Genomic DNA, 23007 nt, shown 5'->3' on the forward strand with positions numbered 1-23007 from the left:
AAGAAATGTACACAGAATCAGCCTCAAAATTTTAACAAAACAAAACTGGCTGGACTTGGTGTGTATGCCTCTAATCCCAGCAAACAGATCTCTGTGAGTTTGAGGCTAGTCTGGTCAATATGACAAGTTCCAGGCCAGCTAGGGCTACACAGTGAGACCCTGTCTTAGAAACAATTGCTAGAATCTTGACTGAATCTGTGTATTGATGTTGCTTGTTGGCAGGGCCACGGGCATGGCAGAGTGGTGCCTTCAGTTCCTACAAGTCCTTGCTTTCGCTACGGCTCTCAGGCAGGTCTTGGACATTAGGGTACTCGCTGGCCTCTTCATGCTACTGGAGATTAAGTTGTCCTCACAGTTTTACTTAACAATTGTTTGCTAAGAGTATGTAAGAACACAATTGATTTTTGCCTATTATTATCCTTACAATCTTGGGACCTTACTAAAAATCTTACTAGTAACTGTTTTGTAGATTTCTGGGATTTGCCAAATTATAACCATAGCGGCCTGCCAGCAGGCACTGCCTTCATTCTGCTCTCTAAGCCTTTCCCTCTTCTCACCCTTTACAAGGGTGAAGGTGTCCAATAACCTTTAAAGAGGCATGTGCTTAAGAACTGAAAGCATCCTGCTTTGATGGGCATTTAGTGTTTTTATTGCTATTTTTTTTTTCAGACTTGACACAATTCAAAGATTCAAATCATTCTTCAGAAAAAAACAATGAAACTTCCAACCAAGGCTGTGAATTTGGTAACAGAGATTTATTTGTCCAGTGGCAATCTCACAAGGAAGGGATGTGAAGGACAACACACAGTAGGTTCCTATTACCCAGACATCTAGGTGCTGCTGCCCTACTGTCGTCAATCATCATGCTGACAGCCAATGTCTGACTTGTGCCAGAGCCCCACCATTCACTAGGAGGACCACGCTATCCAGTAGCCCTCAGACAGGCTGATGCCCAGGCTCTGCAGGGCTGCACAGAACACAGAGCCGCTTACAGGCGTTCAAGCAGCTAAGTGAACTGCTCAGAGCAGACAGATCCCCTGCTGAGACTCCCAGAGCTGGGGAAGAACAGCAGGGGTAACTGCCAGAAGGTTTCAAGGTTGCTGTACTGGGAAAAGAGTACCAAGCAGACTGTGGTGTGCATACACTTTGCATATGCTCAGTTGCATAACAGTAAGCGAATATCTCAGAAAAAGGCAATCAATAATAGTAATTGGAGACCTACTTTGGCCCAGGAACTGTGAAAAAGCTTTAGGACATGTTATTTAAAACTCCTTAACATTCTTTTTTTGTTTTTTTCTGCTAATAGTCTTAAAATGTACTATTGCACACAGGTTGGGCGTCTGCCCTGCCTCATAAGGACCCAGCTGGGGCAGGTCCTGGAGACCTTACCTTTCTTGTCTTTGCTGTAGTTCCAGGCTTCACTGTTTGCACGAGCCATCTGTCTCATCCTTGTCACACAGTTCCCTGCTAGGGTCCACACCTAACACAATCACTGGCTAGACCTCATGTGATCACATTGCTGTGACTGTGGGACACATAGACAACACACACGGGGAAGTGACGAGCCTGAAGGCTCCATGGTCACCTGGCTTCTCGCCAGCTCTGCCCAAGTTAAATACATCAAAACCTGTTCTCACTTCAGCTTGCTCTCTACTGTTTTTACTGCCTGCAAAAGCAAATCATGCCTCAAGACAGAGGAGTAAAGTGTGGCCTGTGTGCACATGTGAGCACACTTGCATGTACGCACACACATGTGCACACAAGCACTTGCACACAAATCTCCATGAGCTGATAATGGAGTGACTGCTAAGAAGTGGTTAACAAGTAGAGTTCATATGTGTGATTCATGCCACTTTCCTTCAAATAGATCTGTAGCATATATGTAAGTATCATACATATATGCAATCACAATAGTAAAGCAATGGGGTACAGGGTATTCAGGTCAATCCCTGGTAAAGGGTAAAGGCGTTCCTTTTGTTTGTTTGTTTGTTTTAAGGCATTTATTGTAGAAAGATAGAGAGAGGGATACGAGTAAAGACTGGCCATGGCTACGTGGAGAGGGGGAGGAAGGGAGAGGGAGAAGGAGGGCAAGAAGTGAGAGTAAGAGCAAGAGGGTTAGAGGGGAAGCAAGAAAAAAGAAAGGCGTTCCTTTCACTGCCACATTCTAACAACATGAATGTAAGCCTAAGAGTGTTTCTGTATCCACGACAGGCCATTACAAACAAAAGCAAATATTGGAAAAATATAGACTGTCAAAGCAAAACAGACATCAACAACAAAACAAGGAGGAGGCAGGGAGCTAGTTCTTAAGCCCTGTTGTGGAAAATATTAAAAAATGAACCCGCCAACTCTCCGTGCTCCTGCTTCTCTCAGCCCGCCAACTCTCTGGTGCCCACCCCTCCCCACCCCCCCAGGTTCCTCTTGCTACCATGCGGTCAGCCATCACAACATCCAATTACCCAGTAGAATTAGAACTCTTAAAGCTTATAGTTAGCAAATCAGATTTATGTATCAATAAAATCATAATTTATAAGATGCCAACACAATAATTTCAGAGCCAATTGATAATGATAAAAGCCTTATCCCAATTATTGTAACCTTTTGATATCATGACTGTGGCTGGTCCAAGTCTGCCTCCATCCTCCTTCCTTTCCTTCCACCTTAGGAGTTCTTTGCAGACTATTGGCACATGTCAGAGATGACAGGACTACATCCAAATGCACACAGATTTCACAAAGTAGGACATGCTATGTCAGCATGTGTGATGGGTATATTACATTCCACAATGCATTTTCCAGGTGCTCTATGCAGAAACACACGGCTGTATGTCAGAGCTACTCTCTAAAGTACCGGACACTGTATTTTTGGTATATAAACATTAGGGAGCTGAGGTTATCTTTGGTGTTTTAATCAGCACTGTCATTGTGAAGGCTCAAGAGGTTTTCACACTCCCTGGGGCTGCTCAGACCTAGGCAGTTGTGCCAACTCTCAGGGATCCCGGGTTCCTCAGGTGTTGGGGTGAGGGGCTGACGGGGGAGGGGCTTCTTGCTTCAACTCACTGGTCATCATTAGCATGAGATTCTCTTGGTTTCTGGAGGTGCACACCACCCATCTGCCCCACTTCTGCATGGCTGAGGGCACAGCAGAGGGGTGAGAGCAGGGTGTCCTTCAGAGAGTGGAAGCCTGACTCTATGGTGGGTGCCCTGTGTACCCAAATGCTTACATTGTCCCAGCAGGTGACTGCTTAGGTGCTGGCCTTGTGACTAACTGGCAACCCACAGCCTCCTCTTGGTGGCTTCCCCTCCCCGACTCCTTCACCCTTCTCTCTTCACTTGCTGGCTCTCCTCTAGGTAGGAAGAAATAACTCAGTTGTTCCAGTGACCTTCACCCAAGGCCACTCATCCTGTATAACCTTCTCTTTCTTCCAAGGATTTCCCATCATTTTTTCACCTAAGAATTAGCTATGAAAATTATACTTATCTTGCCTCATCTAAGTATTAATGAAGTTACATTTTAATGGTAACTAGTCAAAGTTCATGCTTCTTGGTGACAGAGAGGCAGTGAAGAGGAAAGTAGAACAGTGTATGCACAGCCTGCCTAGGACATAGTAGGTCCTTCTGTAGAAGTTTCTAGCAAAGACTGGACAAAGATGTTTAGGTTAGTGAATCACAGTGACCCCTGGAGTGGGTTTGAGGAGTCAATGTTTCTGTTTGTAGCATGGTATTTCCCATGCTAGGGCACACACACATACTTTATGATGCAGAACAGTCTTCTCTACCCTCTGCAGCCTGCGAGCTGTCAGCTCCAGGGTAAAGAGTGGTACTGGGAAATAATTACTCTCCAAAGCCCAGGGGTGCTTGGCAGCTGCCATGAGTCTGCTGCCCACAAAGTGTGGCTGGCACCCAGCACCACTCCCTAGTCTGGACTTTGTGGTTATAGTCCTGCAACCTGCTGTCCTGCTGCCTCAAGTCCTCTCCACAGCAGCCGATGCTTTACCTCCTGGATGAGCTGAGCATTCAGATCTTATGGAGAATGGACAAGGGCTTTCTTCCTTCCTTCCTTCCTTCCTTCCTTCCTTCCTTCCTTCCTTCCTTCTTTCTTTCCTTCTTTTTTTCCTTCACGCATATCGTTAGTATTTGATCACCAGGGAACAGTGTCAGAAAGGCAGGCTCTCTGCTCACCTCTGTGGTACCAAGCTGAGTGACAAGGCATGTGCTTCTACATCACCAGGCTTGCTTTCTTTGTTTGGAAGGCAGGCTCAGCATAAACCACCCAGAGTCACCGAGGAAATGAAGTGAGAACAGAATGGAACGGAATGGCATGTGGCTGGAGGTCAGGGGGTGTGTTGCATGGCAGGAAGCTGCGTGTCTGTCACATATTTAAGACTTGCTTGGTAATTATCTTTTTCATATCCTTCCTATCTATCTGATCAGGAGATCTTTTTCTTCATTTGCACAAATTACATCTTTCTTGCTATTCATAATACCCTCTTTATTTTTAAAAGAAGACAGCAGGCTTGGAAGGGATTGAGTGTAGGGCAGGCATTACAGTTTCAATCCAGAATGGACAATTTCCCCCACTTTTCTTAAGCTTCCCATGCCCTGTCTTAAGCACAGCTGTCAGGACAAGAGACTCATTAAAAGGATTGTTTTGACTAACGCTATGTTCATGTATTAAATTGGAAACCTATCCAAAACTACTAGAGGGGGTAGACGGAGGTGGCTATGAGCCATGAAAGGGGACAGTCTTGCAGAATGTGTAAGGTATGTGTGCCAGGAGTAAGTGCTTCTGGTGAGAGCCGGGGAAGAGGGCAGCCACCAAAAGTGAGTACCTTGCTAAATCCACTTCTGTTTTAAAACCTGGGGAAAGACAAAGTCCTACCAGGGGTTCCTTAAAGAACACATCAACACGCTATGCACTGAAATGCCCATCACATAGTGGCTTGACTCAGGGATGAAGCCGTTGCCCTCATGTCCCTTCCAGCCCATTCTCCTACTCACAAGCTTCCTCTTCATTCTCAGAGTACTTGCTCCTGTGAACTCCTGTCAGCTGCTCTCTTTGACTCTAGATGTGTTAGGATATTTTAGCTTTTAGTGGCTAGAGTGTCTTTCAGCCAAAACAAAGTTTGTGTCTGTGTTTAGCTGTGATCTGTGTATCCCAGAGAAGAAGGGAAGGCAGGTGGGCCCCCTACGTTAGGCGGGCTTGAAGGTATGTCTCATGAAGGGCCTCACTCCATTTACCTTACCGTTTTGTTTCCCAGGAACTGTAGCTTTTGTCTTCAACCACATAAACTAGCATCTACGCTCTAATCGGGATGAAATGGGTAACGGTCTTCCTGGAAGCCTCACCTGCTAAACTCCAGAAAGGTCCTGAGGCCGTACTTAGGTTCAAAGAGAGGATTTCAGCCTGACTCAACACACCAAGCATAAAATGGGGTTCTATAGATTTGTACAAGAGAAAATGTACCCTGGAACTGCCCAGGGCTACCTGCCTCAGATGAACATCACCAATCCTAGGAAAGCACCCAGGTTACCCTCACTTTAGGATCCTCATATGGCTCCTGTCCTGTGACATCAAACCCAGTGTCTCTTGGTCTGCAGTGGCTGGGTACCTCTAGTGTTCTCATCCAGTAGGGTTCTTCTGCAGCTCTGGCCTCTGCCTGCCCTATGATCTGCCTCTAATACCACTTCTTTTCCTTTTCAAATGCTTGATAAACTTCAAAAGAATACTTTTAATTAAAATCTTTATGTGTATGGGTATTCTGTCTGCATGCACTCCTGTGGATCACATGGGTGTCCAGTGCCATGGAGGACAGAAGCTGTGAAGAACCCCCAAGAGCCTTCTCCTTCCTTGAGAGGTTTTCTTTCTCTGTCCTGCAGACCCACTAGCTGCCTCCAGATCCATGGCCTTTCCTTGCCCCCTCCCGCCCACCCCCCGCCCAGCTTTTGTTCTCAGAAAGTCCTGTCCAGGATGGCTGAACTGAACCTCGGTGGTGGTGATGGCAGTGACAACCCTCCCCCAGCACTTCCACTGGGCTGGGAACTCAGAAGAGAGGAGACATGGGAGAAGTGCTGGTGTTCTAGGACACTTTCATTTCTTTTAAAATGTTCTTTTCCCAACTCTGGGGGATGTCTTCCTGGGAAATCCACAACAGCTCAGCATCCTCAGGAGGTCCAGAGTCGGAGAAAAGCTATGCTGGGAAGATAGGATGGAGGTCTGCTTAGATCCTGGTTACCACTAATCACAGACAGCCTCTGCATGTGGCTATGAACCTTCTTATTCTCTGGACTGGGCAATGTAGAGTTTTCTGTTTCATAGCACCCAATGGAACCTTTGTGTGTTAGAACAGCAACTCTCACTCTGGGGTGAGCAAGTTTTAAACATTGTTTAGGGTTGTCTTTAGAAGCTCTTGTAAATGCCTGGTGTCTGTGAGTCCCAGAGGTTTCCTGGCTGGCTGGGGTTGTATGACTCAGGGTTTGGTCACTGGCTGTGAAGTCACTGGAACTGCCTTCCCTGGAGCCATTGTCCAGCTGAGTCCTGGTGCTAATATGGCTCCTAACTGGAGTAGAGAAGACACAGACTCAGGGGCTGTCACCTCCAGCCACACTCACCACAACAGAAGTGATCTAGAAGTGAGAAACAGACAATGCACACTGAAGGCTGAGTGTGAGCGATCAAACCCCCTGAGGAAGCAAAGCTCTCTGGTTTAAATGGAGGTCTAGAGGACTGAGGCGTGGGGTAAGGTGATAGTAGAATTTCTGAAAGAAAACTGCCGACTGGGTAAGTAGTGCCCTCAGATAAAGTATCAGACGCCATCTTGTTACCACTCCCCCCCAATGCTTTCCTGGCCCATAAGTGAAGGATGCTGCTTCTGTTTCTTCCTGATCACCCGTGGCTCCTGAGGACCCATGCAATGGCTTCAAGCCTGCTCTGTCTGCCTCTTTACAGACAGTCTGCCAACCCCTCCTGAACAAAATCAGGACTCTAGGAGGAAGGACAAAAGATAAGATCTATCATGATAGATAGATTCCTGCAAAGCATTGTTTTAAATATAAAAGATAGAGATGAGTAAAAACCTAAAGTAACACATCACACAGCTGCCACCCACAGACAGCATGCAGTGAGCCCTCACTGCCACCCATGTAACAGACAGCATGCTGCAAACTCCTTCATTGTTGTGGAAGAGATCTATTACACTTACAACAAAATATCCTTTATCCTGAAGTTCCTGGTTTTACTTCTAAGGCTGATGGAGGTGGTCAGGGACCTCCAGGACTGGTAAAGATTTTCTGGGAAAGGAATCTGTCTAAATTGCCTGTGGGGACACAAACCAGTCTAGCCACTATGGAAATTGGAGTGGAGGTCTCCAAAAACACTACACATAGGAGTAGCACATGATCTAGCTATACCAGATCTCAGCCACATAGGAAGGGATCCAGATCAGGACAGAGTGGTACCAGAGCACCTGTTATCTCATCACTATTCACAGTGACTAGGTGGTGATGCCCACGTGTCCATAAAAGGATGACTGGATAGTGGAAGTATGGCCCACACCAGCCGGCCTCAAAGAACAAACCATGCTCCTTGGAAGGAATGGATGGAAGTAGACATCCCCATGCTAAGTAAAATAAACTAGACACAAAAAAGACAAAGATCATGTTTTCTTTCATACATAAAGTCGGGGGAGGAGATAAAGGCAACAAACAGGGACTATTAGGAACCCTGAAGCACAGACGGGGGGTGACAAAGGGGACAAAAATGGTCACAGTGCACTATGTGTATAGAAAGGTCACAACGAAGCTAATTCTTTGCACAGCTAATATACACAAATAAAAAAGAGAGAACTTTCCAATAAAAATTCAGAGAAAGAACTCTTAGGAAGGAAACAGTGGGCCATCCTATAACCGAACTGAAGAGCCAGGGCTTCTCTGCACCAATGGAATTGTCACACAAACGTAGTCTTCTCTTGGCAAGACCAGACGCATGAACTCAAACAGGCCATACTACCTTCAGATACACATGTGAACTGGACTTTAGGTCCTAACGCAGAAGAAACAACCATGAGCCTAAGGCTCCTATGAAGTATGAGTGTGATCTTTAATAGGAGGACTAGGGAGTGGAAAGGGAGAAAAGGAAGAAGAGGCAAGAAATGGTACCAACATGGAATTCACCCACATGATGGTTAGCGTTCTGCTGACACTCCACATCATCTGGGAGATGTCCCCTGTAGACTCTGTGGGGATTAATCAGACTCTGCAGACTCACATCTGTGGCCATGGCAACTGCCATACATTCCCAAAATTCACTTGACTCAGTTATCTCCTTAGTTGAGGAGGTAGAGCTGCTCACTGAGGGCAGCACTATTCCCTGCTAAGATGAGGAGGTGGAGCTGCTCACTGAGGGCAGCACTATTCCCTGCTAAGATGAGGAGGTGGAGCTGCTCACTGAGGGCAGCACTATTCCCTGCTAAGATGCTGGCCTGAATATGGAGAAAGGGCCCCAAGCAGCAAACACTCAAAATTCTGCTCCTGCCTGTGGACTGGGTGTGGCCAGCTGCCTTAAGTCCCACACCATGGCGAACTGTCCCCTGAACCAGGAGACAGAATAAGCCCTTAAGTTGCTCTTGCCAGTGTTTTTTTTTTTTTTTTTAATCACAGCAACAGATAAAAAATAGCAGATAAAGACACACACACTTGTCTCCCAAGATGTCTTAAGCCCACATTTTAAATTCTTTTTATTTTATTCCTATTTTTCTTGAGCCATAATTCCCATTTTAAGTGACATTTTCTGTGGTCCATAATCCTCAGTTAATGTGCACACCAGGATTTATACCCCACACTCCCCACCCCCAGGAGCTGGCCTGAGTCTATGGGGGCTGGGATCCAGGTTCCCAGCATTTCAACAAAGACCACATGCTTTGCTCAAGGGGACAGGAGAAAGAGAAAGGCTCAATCTAGGGGTGAAAAAGCTGCTGGCTGCTGAGCCCACAGGGGAGTTACAAGTCAGAGCCTGTGTGATGTCCTAGAGTCTCCTTTAGCAAAGAGTTCTTGGAACATTCACATGCTAAGCTTCCCTGGCTGAGTGGGCCAGCTCCTCCCCTGCAGAGGCCCTGGCAGAATTGCATTTGGGGCTGCCCTACACAGCTGTCCCTCCTTCCCTATCCATGCTGGCCATGGCCAGGGCCACTAAGGATGCTCATTAATGCCTCTGGGTATTCTTATAGATCCCAGTCCAGCCTTACCATATGTCCCTGGAGAGCTCTCCTGCCCTTTAGGGTTTCCTTGAATGTGCACAGTTAGAGACAATGGCACTTGCATTGCTATGTGTCCCTGGAGAGCTCCCCTGACCTCCTGCCCTTCAGGGTTTCCTCGAATGTACACAGTTAGTGACAATGGCACTTGCAGTTGTTTTCAGGAACCAGCATGGCAGATGGGCCCCAGTAACATCATGACTAGGCGACAGGGACCCACATATCTGTGGCCATGGCAACTGCCATACATTCCCAGAATTCACTTGACTCACCTTTCACCTTTACCTGCCAGTGGCTATGTCATAATCCAAATAAAAGGCAGACCCCTCTGACCTCTCTCTCTTTTTCCCCTTGTCTTCGATGCCACCTTTGCACCTTCCCCCACAATAAACCCCATGTGGATCCCTATTGGCCTGGTGTGGTCTGTCTGGACTCTAGCTGCAATTCTAACACACTTGTCACGTAGCACTTATTAAATGGTAACTAGTAATATTATAGTCACTGTTTTAAATGTACACATTAAAACTGATCCCAAGGAGGCAGGCTAACCTGTGAATTTATCCATTGGAGATACAATGAGGCCATTTCAGGGACAGAGGACCCCCTCCTCCCAGCACAGGCAACAGAGAAGAACAGACTCAACACTGTCAGAAAGACAAGGCTCCAACTAATGTTAGTATCAGTATGCTAAAGGTGCCAGAAATAAAATGTGTTCTCTAAGTCTCAGTTTACCTACTGTTAAGCCATCTCAGCTGTTTCTCACTAGTAATGAAGAATAGACTGTTGAACTGAGGACTATGTTTAATAATTCGCATTAATGAGCACCAGCCAGAAGACACTGGGCCAAGAGACTGGGTCATCTCACCAACCTTAAGAGGCCAGCACCTTGCTGCGCAGATCTGCAACCCCAGTGAGAACTCAGCCTCCAGCACCTGAGTTTGCATGCCAGTGCAATGGAAAGAATGCTATCGACCTCAGGAGTGGCTTGTGTGGATTTGCTAGCAGTGTCAGCATCCTTAGCCATGGCTCCTAAGAAACCCGATCACCTCCTGTATTTTTGGGGAGAAAAGTTCCTTGTTTAGGGGTCTTAGCACTGAGAACATGATGCTGGAAATGAAAGTCTCTCAGGGAAATGGAAGCTCAGATTGAGTCCTCATCCTAATAGGACAGGCCCGACTCTTTCTACCTGTAATGCTACAAGGATGGTCCTCACTTGGACTCTTCACAGAATGCCCTGGTTTCCTTCTTCTTCTGAGCCTATGGAATTATAAATGGACACAAGGCTTCGACAGCTCCTTTCCTAACAACTGATGAGCTCTGGTTGGCTCCCTCACCTGTACTGTGGACATGAATGTGGCACCTGTGGCGATGAACAGGCATGGAGGAGTCTTAGCTACTTTGCAATTGCTGTGGAAAGACACCATGAACAAGGCAACTTATAAAAGAAAGTATTTAACTTGGGGCTCCTGTTTCTAGGTGGTTAGAATCTTTGACCATCATGGCAGGGAACATGGCAACAGGCAGGCAAGAAGTGCCTGCTAGAAGCACTAGCTAAGTGCGTACATCTTGATTCACAAGTGAGAAGCAGAGAGAGAGAGCTAACTGGGAAAGATGTGGGCTTTTGAAACCTTAAAGCTCCACCCTAGTGACACACCTCCTTTAACAAGGACACACCTCTTAATCCTTCCTAAACAGTCCCACCAGGTGGGGATCAAGCCTTCAAACATATTTGCTTATGGAGGCCATTCTCATTTGAACTACCACAAGGACCATGACTGTGTCTGACCAACTATGCTGTTATCTTACTTTCATCACTGATATGCAAACAATTTAAGTTTTTTTTTTTATATATTTATTTATTTAGTGTGTGTATGAGCATGTGAGCAGACACCATGGTATATGTATGGAGGTCAGAGGACAACTTGGAGGATTGAATTCTCTTCTTCCATCATGTGGAAGGGTTGAAACGTCATCAGGCTTGGTGATGCAAGCCAATACCCTGAGTGATCTCCTTGGCCCTCAAACACTTAGGTAAAACAGAAGGCAAGCAGCAACACTCAAGCCATCCCAGCTGATGGTGTACAGCAAGCACCCAGATCTAGGCTGTGCTGCTATGACTACAGGAAACAGGAGAATTTGAATTGTAGAGGAAGTTAGGGTGTTCTGCTCAAACAGGGGCTGTGAGTCAATATCCTCACAATGAAGTCACTCTACTGTTTCATCCTCATTGTGAAGTATCAAGAGAGTGAGAACACAAGGAAGGGCCTGAAACAATGGGTTTGTGGCTTTGAGAGAGGCCTGGGGCAGAATGCGGTGTCATCACATGACATCCCATACTGCCTTAGTACTACAGGAAATCCTCACATTGGCTGACATGGTCTCCTGATCTTGAACTTCCTAGACCTCATAACTATGCACCTTTATTCCTTATAAATTATAGCTTGTGGTGTCTGCTACTGCAACAGAAGCTGGACTAACACTCACTAGGGCATCAAGATTTCACAAATGTGTCTCACTGAAGATTTCAGAAGGGTGGCAACTGTTATTTTAAAAGCAGGACCTGAAAGAGCAGACAGAATACTCTTACTTCATAAATCTCAGACTGCTTCTCTCCTGGCTCAGAAGTTCCTTTTTGAAATACTACAATGTAACACTTTTTCTAAGAATGATCAGAAGGCTGGAAAGATGCTTCAGTAGAATGAGAACTCGAGATCAAACCTTGAACCTACATTAAAACAAACAAAAAAATCAGATGTGGTTGTATGCCTCTGTAATCCCAGAACTGGGAGGTGGAGACAGGCAATGGCTGGGGCTCACTAGCTGTCCAGCATAACCTGAGCACTGGGCATCCAGGACAAGGCAGACTGTCAAATAAAGCAGATGGTGTGTGAGTAGCAATACTAAGTGTTCACATCTGGCCTCCACATGCACGTGCTGTACTCTCCGCACATGCCTGCACACACGTTTGATCTGGTTCTCTGGAGAAGGAACCGCTACCTTTCGGTTTATTCTTCTGGCCTGAGTGCTACCGAGGAGCCTGTGCTGTTTGCTGAATGAATACTGATAAGTTTGGCTAGCGGTGGCGCGTCCACAGACACCAGATACAAGCATCTCTGTGTTTTTGGAAGTTTAATTGGGGAGGGGGGGGGAGAGTGAGGACCGCGGCGCGTGAAGGGAGAGAGAGAGGAGAGAGGGGAGAGAGAGAAAGATGGAGGAAACTACCCATTATATATATGTCCCGTGACGTAGCAGTCCAGGTAAAGGTGGGAGCTGAGCCCAATGGATTCTGGGAATATGGTCGCCGTTGACCTGGTGACAGGTCTGTGGACCCGCCCACATATCTGCCACAGGCAGGTTCTGGATGCTAACAAATACAGGCTGGCTTAACTTTTGCAATCAGTAGAACACAATTCACACACCAGATTCTTGATTTATAAATATTTACCATCAGGACTTGATTTTAACTTTAATTAGCCCAACTGTTAAGGGTACCTCCAAAGTGAGAAATGAAATCCACCACTTTACACCAGATGTAGCGTCAGCAGTTGGTCTTTTATCTTTTATGGAGAAGGAGATGCCAGCATCAAGTGATGAAAATGTAATGCTTTACAGTAAATGGATCAAAACATAAAACTGACCAGGTCCGGGAAAAATGAACTACATGTCTACATGCTAGAAGACAAATTAAAGAGTGTGAAATTCATCAATCTGGCTCCAGAAGAACAGGGTTTTATGGGTGCTGTAAAAGGGGACCCTTGTATGTTCTTTTACAAAGTCAGCCGAAAAGAAAAGCCACCAAGACAAGCTTCTTAAAAATGTATTTCAGAGGGCACTATAGGGTGATTACCACTGTCTGGAGGCACACTTCTTTATTTAGAAGTTCTGTCCATAGAATTATGCCCCCAACAGTTGTTTGCTAGAATAGTGGTGCAGTGTGTGCACCAAATGCAACAAATAGTTGCATTTATTTGTTAAATTCCAAAGAAATTTTGTTATCTAGCTTTGTGGCTCTCCCCTCTTCTAAACTAGTGGTCCCTTTTCAGAAAACTAGAAATAGCATGCATTCCTTATCTATTCTAAATAATCTCAGGCTCAAGGTAGTCTAGTTTCCCATGCACTCCAGGGGCCCAAAGGCTTGGTCTAGCCTTTGCATGGTGCTCAGGGTTGATGATCCCTAGCAGACTGCAGGCTAGTCCTCAGAACACATCTACCTGAAAAAGAAGGAAGCCAGGTGCTTGGGTTAAAGGCTGCTGAGAGCCCAGCGAACAGCTCCTTCTGGAGCACCTGTGACACTCAGGTGTGATGTCCAGCACCTCTAGAGGTAGAAATGTTGCTAAATAGCTCTACAGAGACCTCAGGACAGGTAAGCCCCAAATATTTACAGCCTAATGTTTTTCAAGAAAAAGTCTTATGAATATCTACTCTAGACTAGTATCTTTTAAATTTTTCTACTTATGACACTGTTTTGCTTGAGAAATTTTTATACAATCCTGAAATATAAAAAGGTACGTAAATAAAAAATTGCTGACAATAAATCAGTTATTTCATTGTAATTCTTTGTATATGTATAATTTTATCATTTATTAGAGATGAAAGCAAATCTGTACACCAAGGAGATAGGCCTGCTTATTTTACAGGAAGAATTACATCTTAGAGCTGGGGAGATGGCTTGGCAGCTAAGAGCACTGGCTGCTCTCTCCAGAGGACCTGGGGTTAGTTTCTAGCACCCACATAATGGCTTGCAATCACCTGTAATTCCAGGACCAAAGGATCTGACAGCCTTCTGGTCTCTGTGGGCACCAAACATATATATATATATATATATATATATATATATATATATATATATATATATATATATATGATACAGACACAGACATAGGCAAGACACCTGCACACATAAAATAAATATGTAAAATTTTAAAAAGAGAATTAAATCTTGGCTGAATATATAAGACATTTTACAGAGTGGACATTTTGACTATAATTACAATCCCAGGACTGTCAACTTATAGAAATAAGTAGTCTGAGATAGCAGAAGCACATGTATACCATTTCAGAAACTCTTGCAATATCTGTCCCAATCACAACCAAACCCATTAACATATTTTAAAGGAAACTCAGTCAGCAGCTCAAGCACTAGTTTTTAAAATAACCCATCCTGACATAACCCCACCCAGGGACACACTAATTTGGTTCTTACATGCTAAGGAGTGAGAGCTGGAAACAATCATCTTTGTTTTCTGCAATTAAGCTATTCCGTTTCTACAAGAGCAGAACATTTTATATGTACATTTAAGAACACCCTGCAATTCATAACATATAATAATCTCGAATTTGAGCAAAGACACTTCAGGCAGCAGCATCTGCAGGTGTTGCATGGCGTGTCGGTGTGCCCAATGATAAGTGCATACACGGAGTGTTCAGGACCAAGGCTGCAAGGATGCTATGCACTGCAAACACAATGCCAATGCTGCTGGACACACTTTGAGTTGTGATGGGCTTGATTCTGAATTAGTTTTTGATCACTGTGTGTCTTGTTTTCCTGTCTCCTATCCCATGTTCAATAGTGTGACCCCATATATGGGCACGTCTTGGTTTAAGAAGCAGCGCTTTAGGAAAGTGTGCCTTCCATCCTGAACTTGGCTGACTATTATAGGCAGTGTGGGCATCCCAGCAATGCTGCTGCTAGGGAGATGTGACTCAGACCAGGCTCTGTCCCTGTTAACCAGTAAGCTTTTATCAAGGGGTCACTACTGTGTGACAGGTTCAGGATTGGACTTCCATTAATGAATACAACCAGAACCCACTTCCTGGTAGCATCAGGATATAGACAGCTTTAGGAGTGGTGAGACAGAAGGCCTAAAGGTCTCTTCTGACTGTAATGTAGCCCTGGACGCTTGACTTCTACCTTCTTTAAAAACTTGAAATCCTAAGGCCACAACCAAAGTCTGAGAGCTCACCCTTTTTTTCTGTTTCTCTGTTAAAAAGCACACAAATACTAGAGATGAAACTAATTCTGTGAAATTACTCATTAACTTTTGCAAGAAAGAGCAACTTGCTGGAATTTTTTTTATAATTGCCAAATGTGCCCTGGGCTCTTTAATACACCATCCTTAAGCTCTGTGTGGAGAATGAGAGGAAAGAAAAGGTATCGAGCATCAAGGGGAAACATGGGCAGTCACATACTTTCCTGTTTTCTTTTTTTTTAAGACTGAAAATTTGAACTGCAATCTGCATTAACTGGGTCACATATTAACCTTCTGCTGAGAGCAGCCTGAGGGACGAGCCGACCTCCAGCTTCCACCCAGGTTTCATTATCTACGATCTGTCTTTGCAACTCCAACTAGGTATCAGGTGAATTAGGGGGAAAACCAATTTCTACATCCCTTGGATGTGATGAAACTGATTATCCCCAGGCAGAGCAAAGGAAGACGGAATAAGCAGCGCCGCTTCACATTTGTGCGCCTGTCCTGCCCTGATATCTGTTTATTTCTACCAGTTACCGACAATGTTTTTGTTCCTACAAAGAAGCTCCCCACCCCCGCCATTGACTTCAAAAGCAGAAACAGGAAGCATCCGTTTCTAAGGAAACCTGAGGTTGGAAGCTCTTCAGTTTCTGGATCACAGAGCGCATTCCTATACAAATGGCGGTCTATTGTATGGTGACAGTCCTTCCTCCTCATTTACCTCATCCCATTTACAAAAATTAATGCAACAATGGGAGATGATTGTTGATGCTCATTATTAAATCATTTATTCATCCCACACAATGATTCAGAATTATTCATTAAACTCACTGGGAGGAAGCAGGGTTTTATCTCCACAGTGGCTTGGGGAAGGATGTATTCTTTAAAAGGATATTTTATAACAACACAATTATCATAATTAAAAGCTACCCTGATCATCTGATGAGCTTTTGACATATTTTTGAGCACTGGCATTTTAGCACAAGGAGAAAACTGAGACTGGAATAATATTAGGAAATACTATTGCTGTGGGGACAAAAGCTAGAGGCAACATTAAATATCACCTGCCACCATCACCCCAGCTTTATCAATGTCTTTAAGTTATACATTTTACAAAATATCATTGACTGGCTTTCCAAAATGGGTTCAAGTTCTCTGGCTGTGGCTTCATCCACATTCCGTGTGGTCAGTGGCAGCCCCTGCCCTGCCCGTGACAGACACACATACAGGCCACCCAAGCCTCCCAACCTGGCAGCCATAGCAGTTCTGTCCACACCTAGACTGCAACTTCATATGTTGCCCGTTTGTGTCTGATGGCCAAGCTTAGCATGCCATAGAGACCCACAGTAGAAGGGGCTTCGATCTTCCTAGTTTTCCTTGATGAAGTAGATTTAGGTGAGGATCCTCAGGCCAGGGGCAAAGAAGGGCTGGGGGAGAAACAGATCGCTGAGTGACCTAGATGACAGGCAGGCAGGAGAGACAAAGGCCACACCCTAGATGTACAGGGCACAGAACAGACAATACGAGTTGTACTCTTCTCGGTATGTGCTTGTCCCAGAGTGTGTCCTGGACACCACTGAGCTTTGTGAGCTGGCCATTGAAGGCTGGATCTAAGTTAAAGACTTTCCTTCCTGCATGCACTCCATCATGGAGGCCTTCCTGGGAGCTGAGCCCTGAGTCAGACCTAAAGGCAGGGCAGCTTCATGGAGCTGACAGTCTAGTGAGCGACTCAGCATGTCAGCACTTGCAAATCCAACTGACAAGTGCTGGATCAAGACAATGCTGGCCAGGAACAGGAGGGGAAAAGAGTTTTATACCAAAAAGGTAAAACCTGAGTTGGTCTCGCGGCCAGAGCAAAAGGAAAGGACTTCTGGAAGAGCAAGCTGAAGGGCTGGACTTTGGGCTGGGGAAGGAGAGTGTATGGAGGTCCGCGCTGGAGCTGATTCAGTAAAGGAAGCAGAAAAAGGCCCCAAATGAACACAGTCCTGCCAGGCAAGGAGCCCCACTGGACCCACAGCCCACAGGATGCCCGGGTCTAATACTATCAAGAACGGAAACACCACCAAGGTGAGGTCCTGTTTTGCTTTACGCCTACAAGCCAACTTTTGGATTGTAATTTGGCTTTCCATCTAGTTCTGCCTAGGGGCAGGGGCTGCAGGGACAGGGTTTGTCCTACTCAAAGGCACCAACCAGCTTTAGATATCAACCTTCACAGGATGGGGCCATGGGATTCACTTCAAAAGCATACACAGTCCTCGGTGGATGTGCTGACAAGAAATCCCGTTCCAGAACCTGCTACAGCTGTTGTGTCCTGCAGGCTCTGGGTAGGTTTACCACACTTCCTCCACAGGCCCCCCTTAACACTGTGGGTCCTCTCAGCACCTGGACATTCTCATAGATGGCATGTGCTCTGTCCTGGGATGGGCAGCCCAGACCCTCGTGCCACTTGAGAATGCTGACAGAATGAAGAACAACCAGCAGTTGGGGACTGAGTTTGCATCACTTATATACATCCATTTGTGGTGAAAGAACTGAATGTTCTCTTATGTAAAACAGTCTCCATGGTGGAGCAGATGCCATCCTGACATTAACTCTGCTTCCTTGGCCTCAGAAATGCTTTTCACACTAACTCAAGCATGGCCTGAGATATCAAAGGCCTTCAATAAGAGTTTCCCAATCTCATCTCCACAGAACAGTTGGAGAATGTCCCTGACGACACAAAGTACAGAAGGGCCTATTGGGTTTCACACTGGACCATGAGTAAGAGAAGACTGAAGGTTGTTTTTTTTTGTTGTTGTTATTGTTGTTGTTTTTATTTAACAAATTTTGGCTCTTGAGTGAGACCACTTCCAACTTCAACCCTTGCTCCTTCCTTCCTGCAGCAAGTAAATGAAGTGATTCGTTTCTTACAAAGGATGTGATTCAAATCAGCCATGGGACAGTGTAAGAGGGGCAATCAGGGAGGGACAGGACACATAGCCGCTGTCATTGCTGGAGACCACCAACCACTGAGGTGAGCCACCTAGAACACTCCATTTCTCGAGAGAGGGCCCCAGAAGGGGAAGTAAGGAGGAGAGAAGGGGCATGGGCAAGTACCAGGGAGTGGCCATCATAAGCTAAGGTTGACCTTTAAAACAGGGCATCTTCATTTTGCGACTGTATGCTTGTGACCACATGAATGATCAGTTCAGTTGCAAGTCTACATGACAGAGATCCTATGCACGCACCTCCCCGTCCTAATTCAGGAAGGAAGGAAGCATAATGTACCCCTGAACAGGTGAGCACATGAAGGTTTGAGGATCAATCTACTAAGGTCTCACCCCAAGGCTTCCTGTATGACACATGAGGACTATGGTAGGGTGCTTGGGTCTTAAGGCTTCTCTGCCCTTGAGCCAGTTCATCTTGCCACAGAAAGGAAGGAGGCTGTCATTAGCTCTTTTCATCTGCCAGGGTACATGTAATCACATTCTGGGCCCTTCTGCTAGGACCCCTGACCTCCGAGACTCCCATCCTCAGCTGTGGGCATCTACTTCAGGGGCTAGGCAGGTCAGGGCCATCCTAAATGCTTCCTAGGATCACCACTCTTAACCATCCTATGGTATCTGTAGACACTGAGGCAGGAAGGAATTGGCAGCTTGTCCACAGCTATAGTACTAGTGAGTGAGATCAGAACCAGTCCCATCCAAGCCTGTCCCCTCCCCTCTTCACTTCACCAGGTGGCAGAAGGAAGCTGATACACACATACACCAGGTTATTACCTGCTCTGGTGAGCTTGTCGGCCAGTTCCTTACGCACGGTCTTGGTGAGGTTGAAGTAGTCGTCATCTTCATCAATACTCTGCAGGAACAGTGGGATATGCTGGAAGACAATGGCATGCTGGCACTGCTTCTGCTCTGCAATGCTCAGCTGTTGGTCCAGCCAGCGGTCCTGGGCCTGCTTCAGTGCGGGGCACCTGGAGGCATCGTATAAGAACTGGGAGTTGAGCACCAGGAACAGGACGCCCCCAACCCAGAAGCTAAAGTAGTCATCTCCCCATGTCTGGCAGAACTCTTCCACAGTCTCGGCTGTGGGGACATTGCCCAAGTCATGGTTGCCACTGACTAGCACCAGTGGGATGTCCTGGTCGATGGCCTTCAGGACTCGCTGCAGGTCCCTGGTCTGTTCCTTCCGCCATGGAGTTCCTACAAAGTGAAGGGTGATGTGAGAGGACTGCAGGCCATTTACCTCTTTACTTGCAAGAAACTAAGACAGAACAATTGAGAATACTGTCACAGAAATGCGAAACGGATGGCACATGTACATTTCCTGCTCAGTCCTGCAACCTGATAAGTTTGCTGCCACCTCAGGGTGCACCTGGCCATCCCTGTGCTACGTCTGTGTGGACCTGGTTTTGAAGAAGGGCTGCGCACAGGTATCTATCTGGCCTAACAGAGTCTATCAGTACCTTTGGAGGAGAAAACCCTGAATCTAGTGATCAATGTGCCAGTGACCAGCACAGGAAGAGGTGGTCTGTATCTCTTCAGCAGTTCAACGAGGCACACACAGGCTCAGCATCTTAGTGCTCAGCACATCCCTCTCCCACTCTGGCATACAGGACTCAGAATGGAAATGATTATTTGGATAGAGAGTTGGAAAAAAATGTGTGGGCAACTAGCACCCTCCTCTTTTATCAGATTGCTGGCTTCTGCACTTCCTGTAATAATGTATTAAAGCTTTAATAAGTGGATTTTGAAATGACCAATTCAATTCCACATCTGTTCCTCACAGCCTTTCTGTGCAAATTTATTCAACAAATATTTATTGAGCATCGACTATGTGTGAAGCATCAATTTAGTGACAGAAATAAGCATAAATCCCTTCCTCTAAACTTGGGAGTTGGATCATGTATTAGGTAAATTACCAACATGCACCCCACCTGCCTTCGATGCCATGAGGAGCTACTGAGGAAAAGAAAGCAGGATGAAGCTTCAGCTCCAGTGCCAGAGGTGGCACAAGGATGGTGGAAAGGAGCAGTCTACTGCCCTGGATAGACATGATGGAACCCACAGCAAAGGGATTAAAGCTGACACTTCACATAGCTGGAGGGGCAGGTCTGAGTATCCCTGACAAATGATGGGTAACCATGAGGTGATACTGCTGTGCTCATAACATGAGGTGGGGTTATACATGAATCAAAATATTTGCATGTCACCAAAACTGCACACTTAGATGTCAATTAGAAATAAACCATAGAGAATGCCAAGAAAAATCCTCATGAAGAAACTGAGCTAAGAAAGGAAGAGATGCAGAGACAAAGGAATTCAGATGCAAAGCACCATGTTGTGGTGCCACGCCCACATGTCTATTCCAATTATGTCTGCAATATCAGGGGTAAAAGCCTGATCGCAGACAAGAGGCATTATGACTTCAAAGGGAGTTTGTGCCTCCTGGGTATTCAGTCAGTTGTGGCATCCCCAAACTCAGAGGTAGCCCAGATATGTCCTTGTGAACTCACGTGCTAGGTGCCCACCAAGATATGATTTATTAATAGCTAGACAAAATTGGACATTGCTCTCTGACCTTTACCAATGTTCCAACATCTTAGCCAAACCCTGGCATGGAATTTCATAAAGAAGGTTACCCATCCAGACTAATTGCCTTCAGCATTGAAGCTTACAGAATGAGAGACTTATCCTAGGGCAAGGTCAAGTAGAATCCTCATTCTCAGTCAGGTAGGCAGCAGAGCCACTCCTAGGAGTTAGCAAGAAAGAGACAGGAGTCTCTACTAGCCCAGAAGATTAACATAGTGGGCGTTTTTCTAAGGATGGGCGGGACCTTGAGCCGAGTGTGTATGTGAGACAGTTTGCAGCAGTCAGCATTCGAGATTGAAGACTGGAGATTCTAGATTTAAGATTTGAGCCTCTACCCTCCTGGCTGGCACATCAGCAGCCCTCCCACCCACCCCCAACCCCCACTCCCCGCGCCTGGGACTCCAGCCAGAGCATGCTCAGAGCCCAGGGGGTGCTGCACCAGTCCAGAGGAGATGGCTGCTGTTTTAGACCCAGTGTGTTTCAGGTGGCCTCAGATGTACCTCAACTACTGAGCTGCCAGATTTTTCATTCCTCATTTGCAATGACTGTAAAAGTCTGATGTCATTTTTAAGAAATACACTCAGATCCTGCACTTCCATGTGTCGTGTCTGCCATCATTTCTTTGCCTAAGCCTTGTCGACCTGACTAGGACCCTGTTTCTCCTGCAGGTTGAGGGAGGCCCAGACTGGCTGGCCTGTGGCAATGTGGGAACCAGGGGAACCCAGGACAGAAATCAGGAAACACAGAGCTGCAGAAATGCCAGCTGCACAGAGATTACTTGTTTGAAGGGGCTTCCCTCCTCCCAGATGACCTCCTCATTCTTGGCGCTGTGGTTCATAGCACAAGGGGCTACACTTTTCTCCTGGCCTGCTGATGTTTACCAGATCTGAGGGGCTCACTTAAGGGGCCACAGTGATGGTATATCTGTCTGTCTGTTTTCATAATATTCACTGTTAGCTGCATTGCTGCTGTGTAAGGTCAGAATCTCAGTGTGTCACTGAAACGCTTTCTTCATGTGTGACCCTAATGAAATACATAAAAGAAAGAAATTAAACTCTCCTGAGAAGATGCTGTCTTAGTCAGTTTCAATTGCTGTGAAGAGGCATCACGAACACAGCAACGCTTATAAAAGCGACACATTTAATTGGTGTTGGCTTACAGTTTCAGACATTCACTTTATTATTACCATGGCAGGCAGCATAGTGGTAAGCAGACACACATGGAGAGTGGTGGAGAATTCTACATCTAGATTTGCAGGCAGCAGGCAGAGAGGGGAGGGGAGAGGGAGAGGGAGAGGGAGAGAGACTGAGACTGAGACTGAGACTGAGACTGAGACTGGGTATGGCTTGTGCACCCAGGAGCTAAGGCTGTTCCACAGCCCTCTGTACAAGCCAGGAGAAATCTGGTCTTCCAGGAGTGCTCAGAGGTGATATCTCCATTTTCTCTCCAATAACTGTTCAAAAAGTGGGACCTGCCAGGAGTGCACAGGGTACAAGAACAGAGGAACACCTGGGACAGGATCCTTCCAGTATCCATCTGCACATGGAGCCTGGGCTGTTCGACAGCCCTCTGTACACAAGTCCTGCCAGAAGAGAGCTGGTCTCCCAGGAATGCTGACACAGACTTACAGGCCCACAGGAGGGACAAGCTACAGCCAGAGACAGCAAGACCAACTAACACCAGAGATAACCAGATGTCAAAAGGCAAGCACAAGAACCTTACCAATAGAAACCAAGGCTAACTGGCATCATCAAAACCTAGTTCTCCCACCATAGCAAGTCCTGGATACAGCAACACAACAGAAAAGCAAGGCTCTGATTTAAAATCACATCTCATGATGATGATAGTGGACTTTAAGAAGGACATAAATAACTCCCTTGAAGAAATACAGGAGAACACGGGTAAACAGGTAGAAAAGGAAACATAAAAATCCCTTAATGGACTACAGGAAAACACAAACAAACATGTGAAGGAATTGAACAAAACCATCCAGGATCTAAAAATGGAAGTAGAAACCATAAAGAAATCACAAAGGGAAACAACTCTAGAGATAGAAAACTTAGGAAAGAGATCAGGAGTCATACCTGCAAGTATCACCAACAGAATACAAGAGATGGAAGAGAGAATCTCAGGTGCAGATGATACCATAGAAAAATCCAGGAAATCCAGGATGCAATGAGAAGACCAAACCTAAGGATAATAGGTATAGAAGAGAGTG

General features: G+C 45.9%; 1 protein-coding gene across 1 annotated transcript in view; it reads right to left on the bottom strand.

Moving 5' to 3' along the window:
- Cpped1 (calcineurin like phosphoesterase domain containing 1) overlaps nt 1–23007 on the bottom strand; it is a 115225-nt gene that overhangs the window by 8225 nt on the left and 83993 nt on the right. The window contains exon 3 of the mRNA XM_031362916.1: nt 18978–19400. Within this exon, the coding sequence (XP_031218776.1) occupies nt 18978–19400 (423 nt within the window). The remainder of the gene's footprint in view (nt 1–18977; nt 19401–23007) is intronic.

The sequence above is a fragment of the Mastomys coucha genome, unplaced genomic scaffold, assembly GCF_008632895.1.
Source record: "Mastomys coucha isolate ucsf_1 unplaced genomic scaffold, UCSF_Mcou_1 pScaffold12, whole genome shotgun sequence".
NCBI classification, from domain to species: domain Eukaryota; kingdom Metazoa; phylum Chordata; class Mammalia; order Rodentia; family Muridae; genus Mastomys; species Mastomys coucha.